The sequence below is a fragment of the Myxocyprinus asiaticus genome, chromosome 21, assembly GCF_019703515.2.
Source record: "Myxocyprinus asiaticus isolate MX2 ecotype Aquarium Trade chromosome 21, UBuf_Myxa_2, whole genome shotgun sequence".
NCBI classification, from domain to species: Eukaryota; Metazoa; Chordata; class Actinopteri; order Cypriniformes; family Catostomidae; genus Myxocyprinus; species Myxocyprinus asiaticus.
In genome coordinates this window covers 33178534-33199866 of record NC_059364.1, presented here as the reverse complement: position 1 = coordinate 33199866, position 21333 = coordinate 33178534, and the positions used below count along the sequence as shown (strand labels likewise).

Genomic DNA, 21333 nt, shown 5'->3' with positions numbered 1-21333 from the left:
ACAAGCCTATTATAGTAAATTTCTCAAGTACATTTAAGACCCATTAATTATGTTCTTACCCAAATAATTAAAAGAAACTGCATATTTTGGGCTGGAAATAATGGAGTGTTAGAACATCTTGAAATATAGAAACTGCATATGTATGTAAAAGTTATTGTATGATAATTTGTAATGGTAGGACGTCAGTAAAGATAAACCTAAACTTAAAAAGTTCCCCTACATTGGGCTTTGTGATAAAAATGAGGCAAATGCTCAAATGTGCTGAAAAATGCATAATTAATCAGTTTATTTGACATTTGGGTAAAATAAATGTAAAAAAAAAATACAATCAAGATAATAAGCAGGCATAAAAAATGTTTTGGCTACAACATCATTTCAAACCTTATTTTTACATATTTTCTGTATGATTTCCTAATTAATACTCACAAAATCACAGAATTATGAAATTCCTCTAACTGGACACATAGGCTACCTTGATATATGAAACTGCTTCCTTTTTCAATTCTTCCAGTTCAAGAGGGGTCATTCTGCACCACTAGCGTATAACGGAACTGCAAAATAATGACCATTGTCAAACAGATTTCATGAACACCATTGGCCTGACAAACAGCTAGTTTCACCCCAAACACATGCCATTGTTTGAGACAGTTTTGCTATGTCTGACTAGACAGGGCACACAAACAAACACAGCAACGTTTTGTTAGCGCAATATCACACAGTATACATCACACACTTTTCAACTAAATTAACCTACAAATGGCTTACTTCTAGTTGTCTCTTCATATTAAGCTGGGATATGAGAAAGAATTTTAACAAAGAAAAAATAAACAAATCAACTTTAACCCATTAAACACTCCTGCATGTGGCATAGCACTTCTGGTCACCTGTTACTGTAAAATCAGACTGCCACACTGTTTGGGATTTTGTCTGGAGACAGATAATAGTATGGCAGCTTTTTTCCATCATTTCGGGTCTTGATGACTTTGGTTACTTCTGCAAGTTCCTTTCTAAATTTCACCATGGCCTCTTTCACAGGTTTATCGATGAAGTGCTCATCAGGATACATACCTAAGAACAACTGCAGAAATCATATTTCAATATATAATTTTTTACATTCCACAGCTTTGCTATTTACCTTTGTTGAGTACAGTATATGGAGCAAAAATGAGTGAGTTTAGAGTGTTAGTTTGTTATAGTGATTAGTTAATCAGTTACATCAGACCTCATTTTCCTGAAACTGACTGAGGGCCCACACAGCTCCAAGATGCCAGCAGGATCGTCCCCGATCGGGCAGACTTTCCACTATATACTTCATATCCACCAAACCCTTCTTTGTAGGTGGAGGCTTCCGCATTGTTGGGGGGGAATTGGGAATCCATGAACACCAGTCAAACTGGAGTAAAGGGTTGGAAGATGGATATTGGAGTTGTGTTAATATAATACAATGCCAGCAAGTACCTAGAAAAACATGAGTGTAATCTCACCTGACCAAAGTTTACTGCAGCGTGTTGTGCAGAAGCAGTGTAGATAATGATAGTTAGATACTCCACTAGCTGCTCTTTGGTTTGTAATGCCTTGGGAAACTCTGTAGACAATGACAACATGCCATTACTAAAGTTTTAATTCGGAGGTCAGACATATTTATAACAATCAGAATTAAAAAGGCTTGTTTTCAAATGTGTTTCAACAGATGCTTGTCTGAAAGGGATAGTTCACCGAAAAAGGGAAATTCTGCCATCATTTACTCACCCTCAGGTGGTTCCAAACCCGTATGACTTTCTTTCTTCCGTGGAACACAAAAGGAGATGTTAGGCAGAATGTTCAGTCTCAGTCACCATTCACTTTCATAGCATCTTTTTTTCTGTACAATGAAAGTGAATGGTGACTGAGGCTGTCATTTTGACTAACATCTCCTTTTGTGTTCTGCAGAATGAAATTCTAACAGATTTTAGAACAACATGGTGAGTAAATGGAGACAGTATTTTCATTTTTGGGTGAACTACCTCTTTAAAGGGGTCATGACATGAGCAATCAAATTTATCTTGATCTTTTGACATATAAGAGGTCATTGTATTATAAAAACGTACTGTAAGTTTCAAAACTGAAAACGTCCTCCTTAATAGAAAAAGAGCATTCATTTAAACCAAGATGCAAAAACAGCTCATTTGGAATTTGTGGATCATGACGTTACAAGGACCAAAACATCTGCATATGACTGCCTCTTCAGCAAGACATCAACGCCTATTTTTAATCATCGCACCCATGGCTACGCCCACTGGTGCTCAGTTAGACAGGTGAAGAGGAGGGAGATGGGCCTGTAATGGGAGATTTATCTACACCAATGGGGACTTAAACAGGACACCTTCATGTGCCTATCTGTATTTAAATGTTTTTCTATGCACTAGATGAATGGCTTTGACCGTTATAATACATATAATAATAATAATGCAATAATATCACACCCCAAGTTTAAAAGCTGTACTGTCTTGCTGTTGTGCTGTTTTAAAGGCATCCTGGACCATTTTTGGACCCATCTGTGCTATTTTTAATTGTTGCTCTTTTGTAAACATGCACTAGATGGATGTCTTTGATCATTTTTATGTGTTTCCGGCGATGTGTGCTGCATTTTAAGAGCAGTACAAGCACAACTTTAATAACGCGTCTCATTCTGCTGCTGCTACTGACTGACAGTCCTGTGTGTATACAGACACAGCAGATGTGAGATGTGAAGAGCAGCATCTCTGCTTTGAACCAGTCGAAATATGATTTAAGCAATGCAAAGGAACTGTTATTGAAAGATGGGACAGTTAAAATTGGACAATTGGATGCAAAACAGCAAGTAAACAGTTTAATTCGTGAATATTTCATATGTCATGACTGTTTGATAGTTTATGGTGCTGCTTGAGTGAACAGTTTAGTATATTCAGATGATATGTGTTTGATGTGGTTTATATGTTCCATCCATCCATCTTCTAAAGGCGCATGTCCTATGTAGGGTTGTGGGTAGTGCTGGAGCCTATCCCAGCTCTCTCGGGCCGAAGGCAGGCAAACACCATGGACAAGTGGCCAGTTCATAGCAGGGGTTATATGTTAATCTGAAATTTAGTTTTTATAAATGTTATGGTCTTGTGGAATTTGTTCATTTTCTTCAGATTGTGTTTCAAATATGCCTGTATTGGAAGGGCTGCTCGATGTTAGCCAATCACAATAGTGGGCGAATACATTTAAGTCTTAAAGGGCCAGAAAACTGAGCATTTCAGAGAGGGTGCCAGAGACAGGGTTGAAAATGTCTCGGTTACGTGAAGCATAACCCTTGTACCCTGAGTGGGAACGAGATGCTGCGTAATTGCATTGGGACATGCCCTGAGTGTCACATGGTCTGAAGCCCTTGTACAATCATGCCAGTTTATTGGCTGGTTGCGCTTAAGCGATGCCCCTAGGGAGCTACGTCACAGGCTCCATAAATGCGCTCGCTTTCATGCCATCGATTCAGATTTTCTGCAAGCCTATGCAGCTGCTAGAGAGTATGGCCAGCGTACACAGCGTCTTGTTCCCACTCAGGGAACCAGGGTTACGCTTCACGTAGCCGTGACGTTCCCTTTTGTAGGAACTCGAGCTGCGTAATCGCATTGGGAACGATATATATTCACGTCATGCGAACAGTAGCTGCCAACTGTCTATGCCTGTGTGGCAAGCATATTGTGGCACACAAGTGAGCTAAAGCGTCTGAATAAAACAGAGAAAATTCAACAGAGAGAACCTAGGAATCAGGAGTCAAACCCTCATCCAGATAAAAAAATCTTAACAAATGCATGCAGACAGGACCACCCTGCCGCCATACAAATGACCTCCAAGGACGCACCTCTAGCCAAAGCCCATGAGGATGCCATGCTCCGCGTAGAATGGGCTCGAATACCTGAAGGTAAAGGTAAACCGCATGCTTCGTAAGCACTTGATGACAATGACACAGTCTTTGCTTGGACACCAAAACACCCCTGTTGTGGCCACCAAAGCACACAAACAACTGCTCTGACTTACGCCACTGGCTAGTATGGTCACCGTAAACTCGCAACGCCCGAACTGGGCAATGCATATGCGATCTTTCATGCTCCTCCAACTCAAATGGGGGAGTATAGAAAGCCAGAAAATTTAAAGTCTGCGAGCGAAATGATGTAGAAACGACCTTGGGCAAATAGCCCAAACAAGGTCTTAACACCACTCTTGAACACCCTGACCCAATATCCCTACATAAGGGATTGATCGACAGGGCATGCAAATCACCAACCCTTTTAAACGATGCCAATGATACTAGCACGGCCACTTTAAGAGTCAGAAACATATCAGCGACTGTTTCTAAAGGCTCAAATGGAGCACCCGAGAGCACCTCTAAAACAACAGATAAATCCGATGAGGGAATGCAGACAGGACGAAAAGGTCTAAGCCTGTGTACCCCACACATAAAATGAGAGACAAGAGAATGTCTACCGACAGAGATTCCATTGACAAGCACATGCTCAGCTGCTATAGTGGGAACATAGACTTTAAGCGTTGCCGGGGCAACCCCAGCCCCAAAACGTTCTTGTAAAAAATCCAGCACTGTACCGACAGGGCAGAAGCAAAAATACGCCACTTGAATGTATAAACCTTTCTAGTTGATGGAGCTCTAGCATTCAGAATGGTATAAACCACAGCAGGAGATAACCCATCATTCAAAAGAGCGCCACATTGAGAGGCCATACCCATAACTTCCACAAGTCTGGTGAGGTGCCAAATGCTGCCCTGAGCCTCAGCAGACTGATCGGAAGAAACACGTAAAGACGCATTGTCAGCCACTGATGTGCCAATGCATCGATGCTCAGTGGTGCCGGGGGCGAGAGGGAAAACCAGAGGGGACAGTGTGACGTCTCGCTCAAAATGAACAGGCCCACTTCCGCTCTGCTGAACCTTCTCCAGATTTGTTCCATAATCTGAGGATGTAGTGTCCAATCTCTGGGCATCAAGCCCTGTCTAGACAGGAGATCCACCCTCAAAATACATGAACGGCTCATAGAGACAGCACATTGTCCCGTGCCCACAGAAGAATGCAACGTGCCAGCCTCAGCATGGCATGAGTACGCACTCTTCCCTGGTGAATGATGTAGGACACCACCGTCCTGTTGTCCGACTGGATGAGGACATGGTTGCCCTAAATGTCTGGAATGAAAATCTTTAATGCCAGCAGCACCGGGAACATCTCCAGACAGTTTATGTGCCAGTATTGCCACTGGCCCATCCAAACCCCATAGGCTGGACGACCCTCGTACACAGCACCCCAACTAGTGGAGGAGACGCCTGTAGTTATAACTTTGCGGCGACACACCTGTCCCAAGGGAACACCCAACATCAAAAGGCGGGTCAGTTTCTATGGTAACAGAGTTCAGTAGCACCCATGCATCACTTTGAAGAGATGGAATGCATGAAGTCCCCTCACTGAAAAGATTTCGTATGCAACATGCCCAGGAGAATGACAGTGGAAGTCGCAATCATGAGCCCCAAAAGCCTGTGAAAGAGTCTCACAGAGAGAATGCTTCCCACTCTGAACATTGCAAGACACTAGCGAAATGACAGAGCGCGAACTGGAGACTGCATCGCTTGCAAATCCAGCTCCGCCCCTTGAAACAGAGTCTGTTGCCCTGGCAACAGGACATTCTTGTCTAGATTACACACAGCCCTAGATCAAATGGTTGAGAATGACATCTCGATGTTGGGCAGCCAAAGTCTCGAAGTGGGCTAACACCAACCAATCATTGAGATCATTCAAAACGTGGATGCTTTGAAGCCTCAAGTGCGTGGTGCCAGTGCAAGTCCAAACGGAAGGACGCAAAATTGATACACTTACCCCAAAAGCGAATCTGAGAAAGCTCCTGAGCTTCGGCACAATCTCAATGTGGAAATAAACGTCCTTCAAATCTATTGTCACAAACCAGTCCCCCGGCTGCACTTGTGACATTATTTGTTTCTGCGTCAGCATTCTGACTTTACATTTCATTAAAGCGAAATTAAAATGTCTGAAAATCCAGAATGGGACTAGAAAATAATGGCTGTAAAAGCCGCATTCTCTCTGAAAAGTGGGAATCTCTTCTATTGCCCCGTTTTCTAAGAGAGAGTGAATGTCCCAAATCAAAAATGGGGCTTCCCGAACAGAAACATCTGTCGGAACAACCCCATTGAACACTGGTGGAGCCCGCCTGAATTGCATTACATAACCATGCTTTATTGTTCTATTGAACTAAGTACCCAGTTCGAAATGTCCTACAGCTGCTGCCAAGCCAATAGCCAGAGGGATTAATGCATGGCGCTTGCCTGTAGTGTGACCTGTAACCAATAGATGGCACACTTTGCTTACTTTTGGCGACTGCCCCAGAACCAGCGACACAGCAGAGGGAAGCCTTCGCTCCTCCAGTACTGTGGCTGGTTGAAAGGAATTTGATAATGTTTTTGCCTTTACTGTATCTAGGCATAAATTATGAGCGCCCTGAAATGTATCTACAGCAGGGATGCTGACAGAATAAACCTTTTCCCTAATATTTGAACAGGGAAAAGTGTATGAACATTGAGGAAGGTTTATTTGAGAAAACTGGTTCGCCAAAATGGCCCCAGCTTTCTTTACTGGGGAACAACGTGTGGTGTTTATGTTCACTGTGTGTCTTGTGTACACTTGTGCTTGATGAACATTGAATTCTGTTATGCATATCTCAAGACCCTTGTTCATGGAGACAGAGGCTGAATTCGGGAAGCGTTTTTTTAATATATTTTCTTTTACGTTCACTCCCCAGCAAGCAGCGGGGGAAAACTGAACCATATTCTGTTTGTCAGACATTTGAGGTGCGTACAACAGCGAACTCATTCCGATACTGACCGAAGGGTAAACAGCAGAGAAACGGATAAGTTTATATGGCCCAATTTCATTCACTGAATGGGGGCTGATACTTCGTTACACAGCAAGCCCATCAGGCTCGTGTGTAGACCTATTTTTAGCATTCATTGAATTATATTACACGTGCCCCGAGACCCTTGGTCATGGAGGCAGAGGCAAAACTCAAGCTGAAAATATTCAATGCTCATTCGCCAGTGTAAATTACGGGGGAAACTGAGCTAAATTGGTGTACTGAAAAACGGGTTAGACACTAAACTGGTCCAAACATATAATGGGGGAACAAAGTGTAGTAACAATATTGTGCGAACACCCTTGCGAACAAAAGCATCGCCTTGACTAACTCGTTCCCCAGTGCGAGCCGCAAGGGAAAACATGAGGGAAATTCCAAATGGAGCCAATATTAGCTCAAAGTCATTCCTTAATGCGATGCACTTGGTTGGACTGCAAAACCATCGTGTGTAGATCCAACAGCTGACTGAAAAGAGCGACATCCATGCCGCCGAGCAGAGATAGCAGTGTACGTCGAGCAGAGATAGCAGTGTACGTCTCTTGTCTTTCCAGAATGCCCGCGTGGTCCATGAACGGGCAAAAGATTAAAAAAAAAGGGTTTAAATACCTCGCATCTCCTGACAGAATCCCGAAAGAATAGTGGCACCGACTAAGCACTCCGTGCGTTGGTTCGCCATCACTCCATTGGGGAATATTCTCTTATTCCAGCCCCCTCGCTCTGTGGCCGGTCTCACCAACCCATGCCTGATCCCCTCTGCCGCGAGCAGTTCACTTCAAACAGGGAAGGGAGAGAGAGAAAGGCAGAGGCCGCTCCGCTATTGCCTTTGCATGTGCATTTTCCCAGAACGACACAGAAAAAGACAATAAGGACAAAGGGGCCAATTTGTTCCTTACCTTCCAATGACTAATTTTCTGATAAAGCGGTTTTTAATGGGACGGCTCAAGACCCACGTGGTTACTCCTTCGCAATCTTTGTTCATCAGAAAATGGCTGCCAGGCTGCCGAGCATGTCCGATGAGCCTTGCGCTTTCACTCGGGAGAGGGTGACAAACATGAGGAAGAACCCGATGTCCGTTTGCACTCCAAATTTCTCAGACACAAAGCCGAAATCCCAAATGGCTCCCGCACATGGAGCTCCAAATCTGGAGGCCGTGGGACTGGAACAAGTGAGGATAACGCCTCGTGGTGAGAAATTGCAAGCCTCAAAAAGTGCAGCTGTCCCCGTCGGACCCTTGTAATGTTTGGAAAAAAACACATTAAAATTGCTCTGAAATTTCAGCTGTATAAACAATGTCCTTACATGTTTGCCACTCAAAAGGAATGATTAATAATCATCACTTCTACATGAGTCACTGTAACAAACACGGGCTTAGACAAAATCGTGCACTGAAGATTAGAAAATCTGACTTGATGGCGCAAAAGCAAGCGGTTTTATGGAGCCCATGACGTAGCTCCCTAGGGGCGTCGCTTAAGCGCCACTAGCCAGTAAATTGGCGTGGTTGTATAAGGGCTTCAGACTACATGACACTCAGGGCGTGTCCCAATGCGATTACGCAGCTCGAGTTCCTACGAAAGGGAACTAAAACTAAATTAATACTGTTTTGGTGCAAAAAAACTATACTAACATTATAAGTGGACCTCAGGGAAGATAATAAAATGATAAAAAAAAAGCCCTTTCATAACCCCTTTAACTTTTTCTGTTTAAAGGAATATTGCGGGTTCAATACAAGTTAAGCTCAATCAACAGCATTAGTGGCATAATGTTGATTAGCACAAAAAATAATTTTGACGTATGCGTCACTCCTTTCATGAAAAAAACAACTTTAAATGGAAGTGAATGGGGCCAATTTTTGGACAGTTTAAAGGCAGAAATGTGAAGTTTATAATTTTATAGATGTACTTACATTAATTCTTCTGTTAAAACTCATGTATTATTTGTCATTTTTACCATCAATTAGGGTTTGTTGACATTACTTCGTCAAGTTGTAAAATTGGCTACAACTTTACACAGAACAGGTTAGTAAGCGATTTAATCACACAAATCATGTTAACACGCATATTGCTTATGTCTTGTGGCTATACTTTTGAAACAGTAAGTATTTTAACATTTACAGTTGGCCCCATTCACTTCCATTGTAAGAGCCTCACTCTAACCCAGATTTTTGCTTTTGCTAAAGAAAAGGAGGCACGAGTCAAATATTTTTTTTGTGGTATTCAATATTATGCCACAAATGCTGTCGATTGAGCTTAACTTGTATTGAACCCGGAATATTCCTTTAATGGCCTAAACATGAGTGTGATGATACAGGTAATCTAGTAGCTGTTTTCTAGTAGATTTGCTAACTAAAAGATCTGATGTTCAGTCCAAACTGCTGAAGAGTGGGTTGAGTCAAGAATTGGAGAGTCTTATTCTCTCATCAGTGTGAGATTGTGCTGTAGGTACTGTGCCACTGAGCACAGTATGTTATACAAAATGATAACAAACAGTATAAAAAGATACTCATAAATAACTTTCTGAGTTTGTGGTGAGTTCATACTTACCACAATAGTCAAAATCCTGCATTCCAAAGCTGCAAACATCTTTAACAAATGCCTGGATCTCTTCATCCGCCTGAACGGTCTCATCCTTGTCATAGTAGACATCCACTACTTCAGTCACAAAACTATGAAAAGATCAAATCAATATCAAATTATTAAGCATAGTAAAAGGGGTATTTATTTTACAACTCTTTTATTTTTAAATTAAATGTTCATTCGTTTCATGGATCAACTGGAATATACTGTACTTTTTCACAGCCTCCCAGACTCTGTTGCCATCATCTCTGTAAAAGTAGTAAGGCAGCTCCTCCTGGTTGTCCATTCCTCTGGCTTTAATGGCCTCTGGGAAACAAAGGGACTTGTAGGTGAAGGTCTTCATGGACCTCTGGACCAGCTCTACATGGCCACCTCCACCGGTACCATTAGCCTGTGGTACACAGATACACACCCCACACACAAACAATAAACTCTTCTGTAATGGAGCAATGGTAGTGTGTTGTGCCTCCCTAAGATGTTACTGGGTCTTTCATGCACGTGTTATATTCTCTATATTTAGTTAGTTTGCTTGTAACACCTCCTTAAGTGTTTTTTATTATTATTTATTTATTTATTGCTCTTATCAAGGAAAGGTAAAAGTGGTTGTGGAAGAAGATGAAATTCAATGAATAAAGTATCTGCAATACAAGCTGTAACAGGCAATTTAACTGTGTGTGGGTAAATTTGTGGTGTATCTGTATAAATGGACAGATTTTAAAATGTCCAAACCAAAGGGTAGAAGGGTACCCTTATCAAAAGCTAATCCTATGCCCTTGGTAGTATATGCAAAATGCTTCAAAATCACACCCACAGATATGCAAAGATATATAGATACGACATTTTCACAAACACATAATAGACAGTGACATACACTGGTGGCCAAAAGTTTGGAATAATATACAGATTTTGCTCTTATGGAAAGAAATTGGTACTTTTATTCATTAAAGTGGCATTCAACTGATCACAATGTATAGTCAGGACATTAATAACATGAAATATTACAATTACAATTTACATTTACTGTTGTACATGAAACTGGTGTTGAGCGGGTAGAATTCAATGAAGCTGTCAGCTGAGGACATGTGAGGCATCTATTTCTCAAATAAGAGGCTCTGATGTACTTATTCTCTTGTTTAGTTGTACATCTGACCTTCCACATCTCTTTCTGTCCTTGTTAGAGCCAGTTGTCCTTTGCCTTTGTATGAAATCGTCAGTTTTTTGGCAATGTCTAGCAATGTATAGCCTTCATTCCTCAAAACAATGATCGACTGATGAGTTTCTAGAGAAAGCTGTTCCTTTTTTTTTTTTTTTTTTGCCATTTTTGACCTAATATTGACCGTAAGACGTGCCAGTTTATTGCATACAGTGGCAACTCAAAACAAACACAAAGACAATGTTATGCTTCATTTAATGAACCACATAGCCTTCAGCAGTGTTTGATATAATGGCAAGTGATTTTCTAGTACCAGATTAGCAATTTAGCATGATTACTCAAGGATAAGGTGTTGGAGTGATGGCTGCTGGAAATTGGGCCTATCTAGATTTGATTAAAAATGACTTTTTTCAAATAGTGATGGTGCTGTTTTTTTACATCCGTAATATCTTGACTATACTTTGTGATCAGTTGAATGCCACTTTGGTGAATTAAAATACCAATTTCCTTCCGAAACAGCAAAATGTAAAACATAATGGACAGAAGTTTTTCTATGGTTGAACTGAACGAGAAATAAACTTACCTTGTCAAAGAGTCCACACTCACAGATGAGTTGCTCACGGGCCTTGGTGTTAATGGCAATGGTAAAACGGATGTGAGGTATCAGCAACTGGAAGAACAAAGGTTGCTCATTAGAATGTCTACTCAACCACAAATATTCATACTATTTCTTTAACCATTATGTTGTGCTCTGGATGACTTTATTTTAAAGATTTTTTTTAATTATTTTTTTTACTTAATCCAGTTGTAATAAAATCTCTTGACTTTGTTCAGATATGGTATCTGAAAACACACAGACACACACAAATTGGACCATTTTCTTTACATTTTACTGGTTTTATTTCACTTTGTTACACCTGTTGCATTCCTGGTAAAAAATGGCCAGCCATTGGAAATGAATGGATTAGACTACAAAATACAGAAATATTAAGTGTCCAGGCACATCCCAATCCTTTAGATGAGATGAGTACATATGTGAATGTGTGTTTGCACAGACAAAGACCTCGGACATGTGCACACACACACACACACACACACACACACACACACACACAACGTGTGTTGAGGGCCTTTTTTTGCATCATCTTTCCATACACTCTTTGAGGAATATTTCAAGATCTACTTATCATATTATGTTGTGGACTCGTTTCAATCGGGATGGTCTGTTGTAAGTTTTGATATGTCATTGTCTACTGTATGTTATATGTATGTTTCAGGAAGTAATAAGGAAAAACATGACAAAAAGTCACTCATGAATTTCATACACAAATACTCACTGCAGTTTGACCGGTGAGTGAAACAAATTTGCTCATTGCATTTGACTAATTAAGACCTTTCCGATGATATATATAACACATGGCTTTCTCATTTTTTTATGTTTTTACCAGCTCTGAATATAAATGTTGTGATAACAAATGTGCAAATTATGAGAACAAAACAATTCTAATTTGTCAGCAAATTAAAAATCATTATTTAGAATTGGTAGGATCAGGTATATGCATTGAAAAGTCCAGATTCTAAGCTTATAAATGACACATATTTTGATTAGATCAAGCATGTGGTTATAAACTTATGACATAATTATTATTATTATTTTTATTATAATACCCCACTAACCGGGTATTAGCTCAATTCAATGAATCCTTCTATCAATAAAAAATATATATTTTCTTTATAATTCACCATAAGTACTAAAAAAGAATTTGGAAAAAAATATCTAATGCAATATCTTGGGATAATATATGCAAGATGAGAGATTTTTTTACAATTTTAGTAGTCCGTCATTTTTGACAGGGAACACAAAATGTGTTAGCACAAACGAACTTAAAAGGACTTGGTTATGATCAGTCATTAACATTATGGTATCAGTTTTATAGGGAGAACAGAGACATTACCTTAAAAACAGGATGAACTGCAGGCAGTTGTCTGAACATGGCTATGCCAAAGACCTCAGATATCAGATGTGTCTTAAGAAGATGTGTGACAGTCTGGTGCACGTGAAAGTCTGCAGATCTCACCCAAATCTTGGCCAGCAACCAGTCATACTGATCATCACTTGGGAGGAAGATAGGGTTCTCCTCCCCTGGTGTTTGACCCAGCTATGTCAACAAAAGAGAGGTCATTTTTTTAACATTCATTATGACTATTTTGGATAGTTGATGCATAAATGCCTATTAACTTTTGTTTAATCAACATCAGCTGATAAAAGTTACAATGTAAATGAATGTATAGAGGAAAGTGTTTATCCTAGGTTGCCTTCACTACACTGGAAATATTTGTACCTGATCTAACCCTTAAAATTAGTTTTGTTGGTGTAACCTAATTGATTCAGGTTTATTTAGTGATGTTAAATAATATTTTTTACTCAAATATAACCAATAATTTTAGATTTTACTACATGACGCACATTTTTTAAGTTAACCATTTTTTTCAGTGTCTTGTTAAGTGGTCCTGTGTTGTGACAAATGAATTTTTAGAAGTACAAATATCTCATGTAGTCTCAAAATTCATATGAGGTAATAAAAGTTGAATAAATAATAATTAGAAAAGAATTGGACCTATGTATTTACATTAAAGAATTAGTCTTTGATACACTATACTTATTGCGTACGTGTACATTTAAAGTACCTGCACGTAACTGCATATGAAAGTCAACACTGTTGATCCTACCCCTAAACCTAAACCCTAACCCTACCCATGTCCCAACCTCAATAACAGCAAATGTGAATCTTGTAGGAGTTTTGCAAAATAACACATGTACACACGAAGTAGAATGTACACATTAAGTGCATTAGGCACATTGTATCAAACACTTGCAATTGTTTTAATGTAAGTATATTGTAGTTAAAGACACCTAAAGTGGGACCAAATAATTTGCAAAATGCTGTTTTAGATGAAGAATAGCAAGTCACACCACGGTACATGTCTACTTCCTAAAAGTATTTCATGCTCTAACCACACTTTGTTTTGTGAAAACTATGTGCCATATCTTGAGAATTTAGATTCAGATAAGGAACTGTAGAATCACTATCAAAGTTTCCTGCACATGTGGCTGTTTTCTGTATAGAACAGATACCTGAATGGCGATTGGCATGATTTTGTTCTGAATGTTCTTGTACAGCAGACAGATGGGTGCAGCCAAGTACTGGAGTGTGCATGGGTCCGTAGCATTGGGCGTTACCCCATCTAATACCTCAAAGTCAGCAATGAAGATGTTTCCTGCCTGAAAAGCAAAGACATTTAATTTCATTTATACATTTGGCAGATGCTTTTATCCAATATGTCTTTCAGTGCATTCAAAGTATACATTTTATTAGTATGTGTGTTCCCTTGGAATCGCACCCACAACCTTGGCATTGCAAGTGCCATACTGTGCAACAGGAAGGCCTGTGATTTAAATGTGTATTAAAATTTGGGGACCTTGAGCTCCTCCTCCAGAGTGAGACCTCTCTCCAGGCTGTAATCCACAAGTTTATGCGTGACTGGAAACTTGTCTGGTATCTCTGTACATTTCCTGATGATGACAGGATTGCAGCCATTCAAGAACTGGTAACCAAACATGAAGTCTTCTTTCCAATGCTGCATCACATACTCTGTGAAAAGGTCACAATAAAAGTGAAGAAATCCATTAATATGGAGGCATGAAAACAGTTTCAACACAGAAAATATTTTTTCTTATCATTAGACGCCTAGTAATATGTAATGTAATAACTTTCATGTAAGTTACATGAAATAACTTTTATATCCTACATTTTGCAGTGCTTGGAGATCAGTCTAAAGTTAGGAGTAGAATAATATTAATAAACACTGTAATACTGTACATTCCAAATAGATTGTTTGTTGTTAATATGCTTTGTACTCCTGTGTAACAAAGAATAGTGTCGGGTTAGGTAAGTTTTTGTGCAATTCTTCCTTTGCTCTTCACAGAAATGTTGATAAAGATCAACAGTCTAAAATATGATGATTGCAAATTGGAAAATAAATGCAAACCTGATATTGTGTTCTTAATTCTCATAAATATTCGCTCAAAATCTGCAAAGTCACCCCAAGAGGACTGGAACATGTGCATGAACTGGTTTACGTACAGGTTCTCTATCCTGTGGAATAGAACAAAGCCAAATATATAGAAACATTACATAACATTATAGAAACATACTGTATGTGTGTGTGTGTGTGTGTGTGTGTATATATATATATATATATATATATATATATATATATATATATATATATATATATATATATATATATATATATATATACAGATATACACACACTACCTGTCAAAAGTTTTGAAACACTCATTCTTTATTATAATTTTTTTTCACATTTAGAATAATAGTAAAGTCATCAAAACTATGGAATAACATAAATGGAACTATGGGAATTATGTTGTGACTAAACAAAATCCAAAATAAATCAAAACTGTGTTATATTTCAGCATCTTCAAAGTAGTCACCCTTTGCCTAGAATTTGCAGACATGTACTCTTGACATTTTCTCAACCAACTTCTTGAGGTATCACCCTGGGATGCTTTTTAAACAGTATTGAAGGAGTTCCCATCTATGTTGGGCAATTATTGGCTGCTTTTCTTTATTATTCGGTCCAAGTCATCCATTTCAAAAAAGATTTTTTTTTTTTTTTAATTAAATTTTCGTTTTATAATGAAATAAATTAATAAGGTGGCACAATTATATTTTTGTCTACAAAACTAATTTCAAACATTTAAGCATACGCCTTCAGATCAAAAGATTTTTAAGATCATGAGAAACATTTCAGTCAAGTGTTTCAAAACTTTTGACCGGTAGTGTAGATGTGTGTGTGTGTGTGTGTGTGTGTGTGTGTGTGTGTGTGTTTATTTATTTATTTTAATTTTTTTATACAAGTAAATAGAAATCAATGACAGTTTGAAAGGTGACTAGACAGTTAGCTTAACAATTTTTTATGACTAGCAAAAGTCCTAACCTATAGTGGAGCTTTAATGGGTGCCATGGACTCAAACATACCCCTAGCCAACTGTATACGGACAAGGCTTTGAAATATATACTGAGATTAAGCAACAATAGCATTTTCTAGTTTCGCTTTATTCAACTTCTAGAGCAACTTCGTTTGCAGGCTTTCTCACTGACAACTGACTAAAACCGTGTCTGTAGATGTGTATGATAAACACGTACTCACTTGTAAGAAAGACTTCTTGCTCAAAAATACACTTCTCAAAACTATTTATGTCAACAACATAATCTACAGTCTAACTTCAATATTAACTGACAGAGTTAGTAAAGTTCTGTGAAAATTTCTAATACCACAAGAACAATGTGTGTTTGTGTTCAGACAGACAGGAACATGCAAACACAAACAGAGTTATAAGAGATACATGCAAATGTGCATAAACACAAACAGGCTGTCCCTTTCTGGAAAAACAAACTGACTGCTGTATCATAAAGATAACAGTAGGCTATTCAACAGTGAGACTGATGATATTTACTTACGCTTTGCTGTAGTTGAGCACAAAATCCACTCCTTTCTCGCTGTCAAACTGAATGTCCCGTGGCAGCTCACTATGGGCTTTGGCATCTATGCTCATCGGGAAGCCAGGGTGCCATTCCTTCCATCTTCAACATGAAGCACAGTACCATGTTTAAAATTCAGTCTCAATTACATCCAAATCAAATATTTATAATCTTTAATATTTTATAATTATAAGATTTATAATCAACATTATAGCATAAATAACAGGGCTCCACTTTAAAAAAGCAACAACGGTATTTCCTATAAAACAGTTACATGTGGTCAGACACAACGCAGTGGTATCACTGGCAAAGGTTCCAGTTCAGTCCCATGAAAGGGAGATTTACCAAGACTTCATCACCAGTGTGCCGTTGAGATAGACCTTACAAAAGTGAGATGGGCCATTTAATCAAAATTGAAGTTTTATGACCTTTAGTGCTCATCTGTTAACTTTGAGGCCATGTACAGTATGTGCTACTAAAAGTTGACAAAATCACCTTATAAATTTCAACCTGGTTACTACTGCTACTCTTTTGCTAAATGATTTTTACGTGGCTCATTGTAAGTATTTCAGCAGTTTCATGGTGACATAAACACTAGAGGCGCTACAACAATGACTTTTATTCTCTTTCACAAAAATTACAAGTAAAGCAACAGATTGTCGGTTCATAAACACTTACTTTTCACTCTGTTCATCACACAATGCTTATGATATCTAAACACTTTTACTATAGCACATTATTTGTTAGGCGATTCTTTTTAATGATTGCATTACATAAACAACTATATTTACAAGCTAATACAAACTCAATCAAGTTACGCGGTAGCTAAACTGGACGAGTCCAGAAGAGCACGTAACTCGACACGTGAGTCAGCAGTGTTATAGAAGCATCACAAGATGACTTGGTCACTTCAGCAGTTGCATTTTTCATCTCACATTTGCTTTTATTTAAGGGAGGTGTTGGGACTCAGGGCTGATCGTGCTGTTTCTCCCTGTGTGTGTGTGTGCGTGCTTGTGACGTGTGATTGTTTTGGTTGCTTGACAGCGCCTCGTTGAGATTATTGCCTGTGCTGGTGCATTTGTTAGTGTTTGCACCTAGGGCTCGTTTTGTTCTTCCTTTTTATGTGCCTCAGCGTGCTGAATATATGGTGGGCCAGAAAGTTTGGCTTTCATCCAGGAATGTTCCCCTCAAAGCCTCTTCTTGCAAGTTCGCATCAAGATTTATTGGTAAGTTCCCTATTGCAAGGGTTCTTGGTCCAGTGTCCTTCCGCCTAAAGCTAGCCCCCAACTGAGAGGCTCATCCACCCTGCATTTCATGTCTCTAAAATCAAGCCCGTCATCAAGTTTCCAACACACTCCTCCACCGTCCCTGATCTACCTCCGCCAGGCCTGATTAAGGGGCTCCTGCCTACACCGTCAGCAAGCTTCTGGACTATGAGACAGCGGGGACGAGGGTACTAATATTTAGTGGATTGGGAGGACTACGGTCCAAAGGGAGAGATGTTGGGCCCCGGACCGAGACATTTCCGGATAGCGCCCTGATCAACGAATTCAATAAGCGTTAGTCCACCCTGCAATGTCTAGGGATTCCTTTGGGGGGGGGGGGGGTTGCGATCGGGGCTGATCGTGCTGTTTCTCCCTGTGGGTGTGTGTGTGTGTGCTTGTGACATGTGTTTGCTTTGTTCATTTGAAATCTCTCTCTTGTGCATTGAGATTATTATTCGCACTGGCGCGCTTGTTAGTGTTTGCACCTAGGGCCGGTTTGTTCTCACATTTTATGTGCCTCAGCATGCTCAGTTTAGTTGTCAGATTGTCTCTCAGTGTGTTTGTTTCCCCCTTTTTCCCCGCATCTCATTAGATAATACTTCCTGCCATCTTCAGTATTACTGTACATTGCTGACTTTCAGTTTATTTTTTATGTTTATTGCTGTATCCTATTTGTGGGTCCTCCTCTGTGTCCTGTCATTAAGTCAGTTTTGTTTAATTAAAGCTCGATAGAACATTAACCTTAAAAACTCATCTATTTGGGAGAACATAATTTGTGTCAAGGTCCTGTCACTCTGTCAGTCTGGGATTTTGTCTAACAGGACCGTTGCATCATCATACCATTTCTGTCTCGTGTTTCGTTGTCTGTCTTTGTGTGAGCGCATGGTTTCGGTTGTATTCCCTGCCGTGCGCTCTTCTGTCTGTCGTTTCGTGTCGGGAGCACAATGTCTGGTTTGATTTCGATTTGTGTCAGGATCCGGACACTAGTGCTCCAAGTCTGTCTGTTATTGACGTGGGCGCATCGCGCTTATGTCATCTTGGCAGCATGCACTGGCGTCAATAGTTTGTCTGTCTTTCGCTAACGCAGGTGCGCCTCGCATCACACTCGCATTGCGATGTGCGCCCAGGTCGTGAGCTGTCTTCATGTTGGGCTGAGGTTCGGTCACTTCAGTCTAAGGTATGAGTGTGTGTGACCGAACTCTCGCACAGGTGTCCTGTCTTGTTTTTGTCGCCTGTTGCATGCGTCACGTGGCGTTTGCCTCACAATGTACACTCAGGTTTCCTTTGTGTGAGAATGCGTGGCATCGCTTTGTTTGGCGTTGCAACGTATTCTGTCGTCTTGTTTGTTGGTTGGCAAGGGTGTATATTGCCTTATTGGCTTGGCGATGTGCGCTCCCCCCCCCCCCCCCAATAATCAAAACAAGCAAGTACAACCCTACCCACCCCCCCATATATTTATACCATGATCAGTGGAAACATGTAAATGCTTCACGTGCAATCCCCCTCAAAGTTCAAGCCAAATCTATGCCCTTGTGGTCCTGTATGTGTTTTTGGTCACATTCCTTGTCGGTCCTGTTCCCCTACCTTGTTCCTGTTCGGTCCAGTCGGTCCTGTGCCCCATTTACCTTCTTCCCCATTAATACATTTGTTTATTTTAACTCTGTGTTTGGGTCCTGAGTCTCTCTTATTCCTGACAATTCACTTTTAGTGCCACACAGTGAACATTTCACCTCAGAACTGCCATACGTGTAAAGAACTTTGCAACACCACAGTCACCTAAAGTTCATGAGATTAGACTGTAAAATTTACAGTTTTTCTCTTCCAGTGTTGATGCTGACAAAAAAGATTTTGTCCAATCAAATACTCTTTAGAATAAAAATGTCACCTGCCACCAGCTAGCTGCCTCAACTTCGTGTTTCAGGAAATACATCAATACAGGAAAGACAACTGCTCTCCTTAAGAGCTTTCATGGGGTCTTTAGTTATATTCAGATCTCTGCACCCATAATCAGTGTTCTCTTATTTGTTTTGCATTACAAACATGTGTTAAATGGGACTTAATCAATCATCAAAGTATGACTGTATGTATTAAGGAGGATAATTCATAAAGTATTACTTCATACTGCTACTGAATGATAAAATCCTAGACCACATTTGCATTTGTGGGGAACCACTTTAAACCTCTTTCTAAAAGTTGCATCAAACCTGTATGTCTTTTGTCTCTGTTCTAGCTCTTTGCGCCTGTGCTGTTTTGCCATCCCAGTCTTGTCATGCTGCGGCAATCGAGCTAAAAAATAGCAAGCAATGACACATTATTATTTTGTGGTTAAAATTTAGACTTTCTTGTAGGCTGAATGCACAAAGCCAATCAGAACTTACCCCGGCCATCTCTGAGGATCACCTCCTTGTCATCAACTAGCCAGCGAAAGCAAGGGAACTCGATGTGATCTCCATAGGGTGTCTTTACCGTGATGTATTTGCAGTACCAATCATCGTGTATCCAGTATTTCTTCTTTTCAATTTTTATTAGCTGAATTTCACCCAGGTCCTCACCCACATTGATGTCATATGAGTCCACCTTAAATTATACCTCATGTTAGAGGTTATATGAAGGCAATGCCTCAAAACGTACATGCATTTAGACTGAACAAACAGTTGTCTTCCTCTGTGTATGATCATTGATCTTTCTCTTTTTCTTTATTGGAAACTAAGTGGACAAACATTCTTGGGTAGTTAATGCATAACATGATCATTAACGTTTTTTGTTTTTTTTATAAATATAAAGATTTTATGTTTTAGGTAAAATGTATTAGGTTAAATTGACATTGTACATGAATAAGGGAAGTGCACAGCTAAGACTGCTCACAATTTCTCTAAAGTATTTTGCCTTTCCAAAACTTTTCGCCCTCACTAGTTCATTTTAAATAGTCATGCGTGTGAAAAAATAGTTTTTAAAAGTAAAAAAATTGCATGTAGTCTTCCAAAAAATATGTATTAATAAAAACTGCATGTGTTATAATATGAAGAGAATTATCAAAATGCTGTTTATCAGTTTATCAGGTCACAGTGCAGGATGTTTCAACTTCCCAAAAGTATTTTATGTAGACTACTCCCAAGATAAGACCATTGAAAGTCTAAGATATTGAAGGTCCTTTGAGACTGTGGTTTGATTTAAATGATAAAAGAGGATAATTATAAGTAAAGCACCTTTCATAGCGACTTATTATGTATGTATAGTGCCTCTGAACTGTAACAATAAGAATCTGCAATGGCTCTATTGATATGATGACATTTTGTTGACCTTTTATTAACTCAGAACACACTTTGCATGCTTTTGTGCATACAGTCTTTCATTTGCTATAGTAGCCATAAAAGAAAGCACACCAGAGCATTAAAAAAATAAATAATAATAATAATAATAATAATAATATAAAAAGGGAAATAGTTTTATTTTCACTAACATTATTCTACCCTTAAAATTTAACTCAAAAGACTAAGGTGCTAATTTATAGTCATATATAACCCACTGCAAAGAACTGCATTCCAAAGTTAACACTATCTCTTACCGCTCCTCTTTCGAAGTCATTATAGAGGGGTTTATCCAAAAGGGTTCTCTCACTGCATACTTCAGATCCCACAAGGGTCAAGTAAATGTAGTCATCTGTTCCAGCAAACCACTGAGAACCTGTAGCAACAGTCACCGTGTAGCTGGGCATATTAGTGCTGCTGGAGAACAGCTCAGTGAGCAAACTCTCTAATGGACATTTCAAGAGTCTCATAGACTGCATTTCCTCTCGCCCCCCCTTCCCCCCCCAAATAACTGACTTACCGACATGTGAAAATACAA

General features: G+C 39.4%; 1 protein-coding gene across 1 annotated transcript; it reads right to left on the bottom strand.

The window, feature by feature from the left end:
• Positions 1-259: 259 nt before the first annotated feature.
• On the bottom strand, positions 260-21254 carry LOC127412305 (polyunsaturated fatty acid 5-lipoxygenase-like). The gene is made up of 14 exons (XM_051648552.1): positions 21053-21254; positions 19866-20064; positions 19692-19773; positions 16202-16324; positions 14703-14809; positions 14133-14305; positions 13789-13935; positions 12608-12811; positions 11236-11322; positions 9712-9890; positions 9467-9588; positions 1485-1585; positions 1223-1393; positions 260-1078 (listed from the first exon to the last, which is right to left on the bottom strand). Exons 1-14 carry the CDS (start codon positions 21200-21202, stop codon positions 899-901), a joined length of 2025 nt encoding a protein of 674 aa, XP_051504512.1. The 5' UTR covers positions 21203-21254; the 3' UTR covers positions 260-898.
• Positions 21255-21333: the final 79 nt, after the last annotated feature.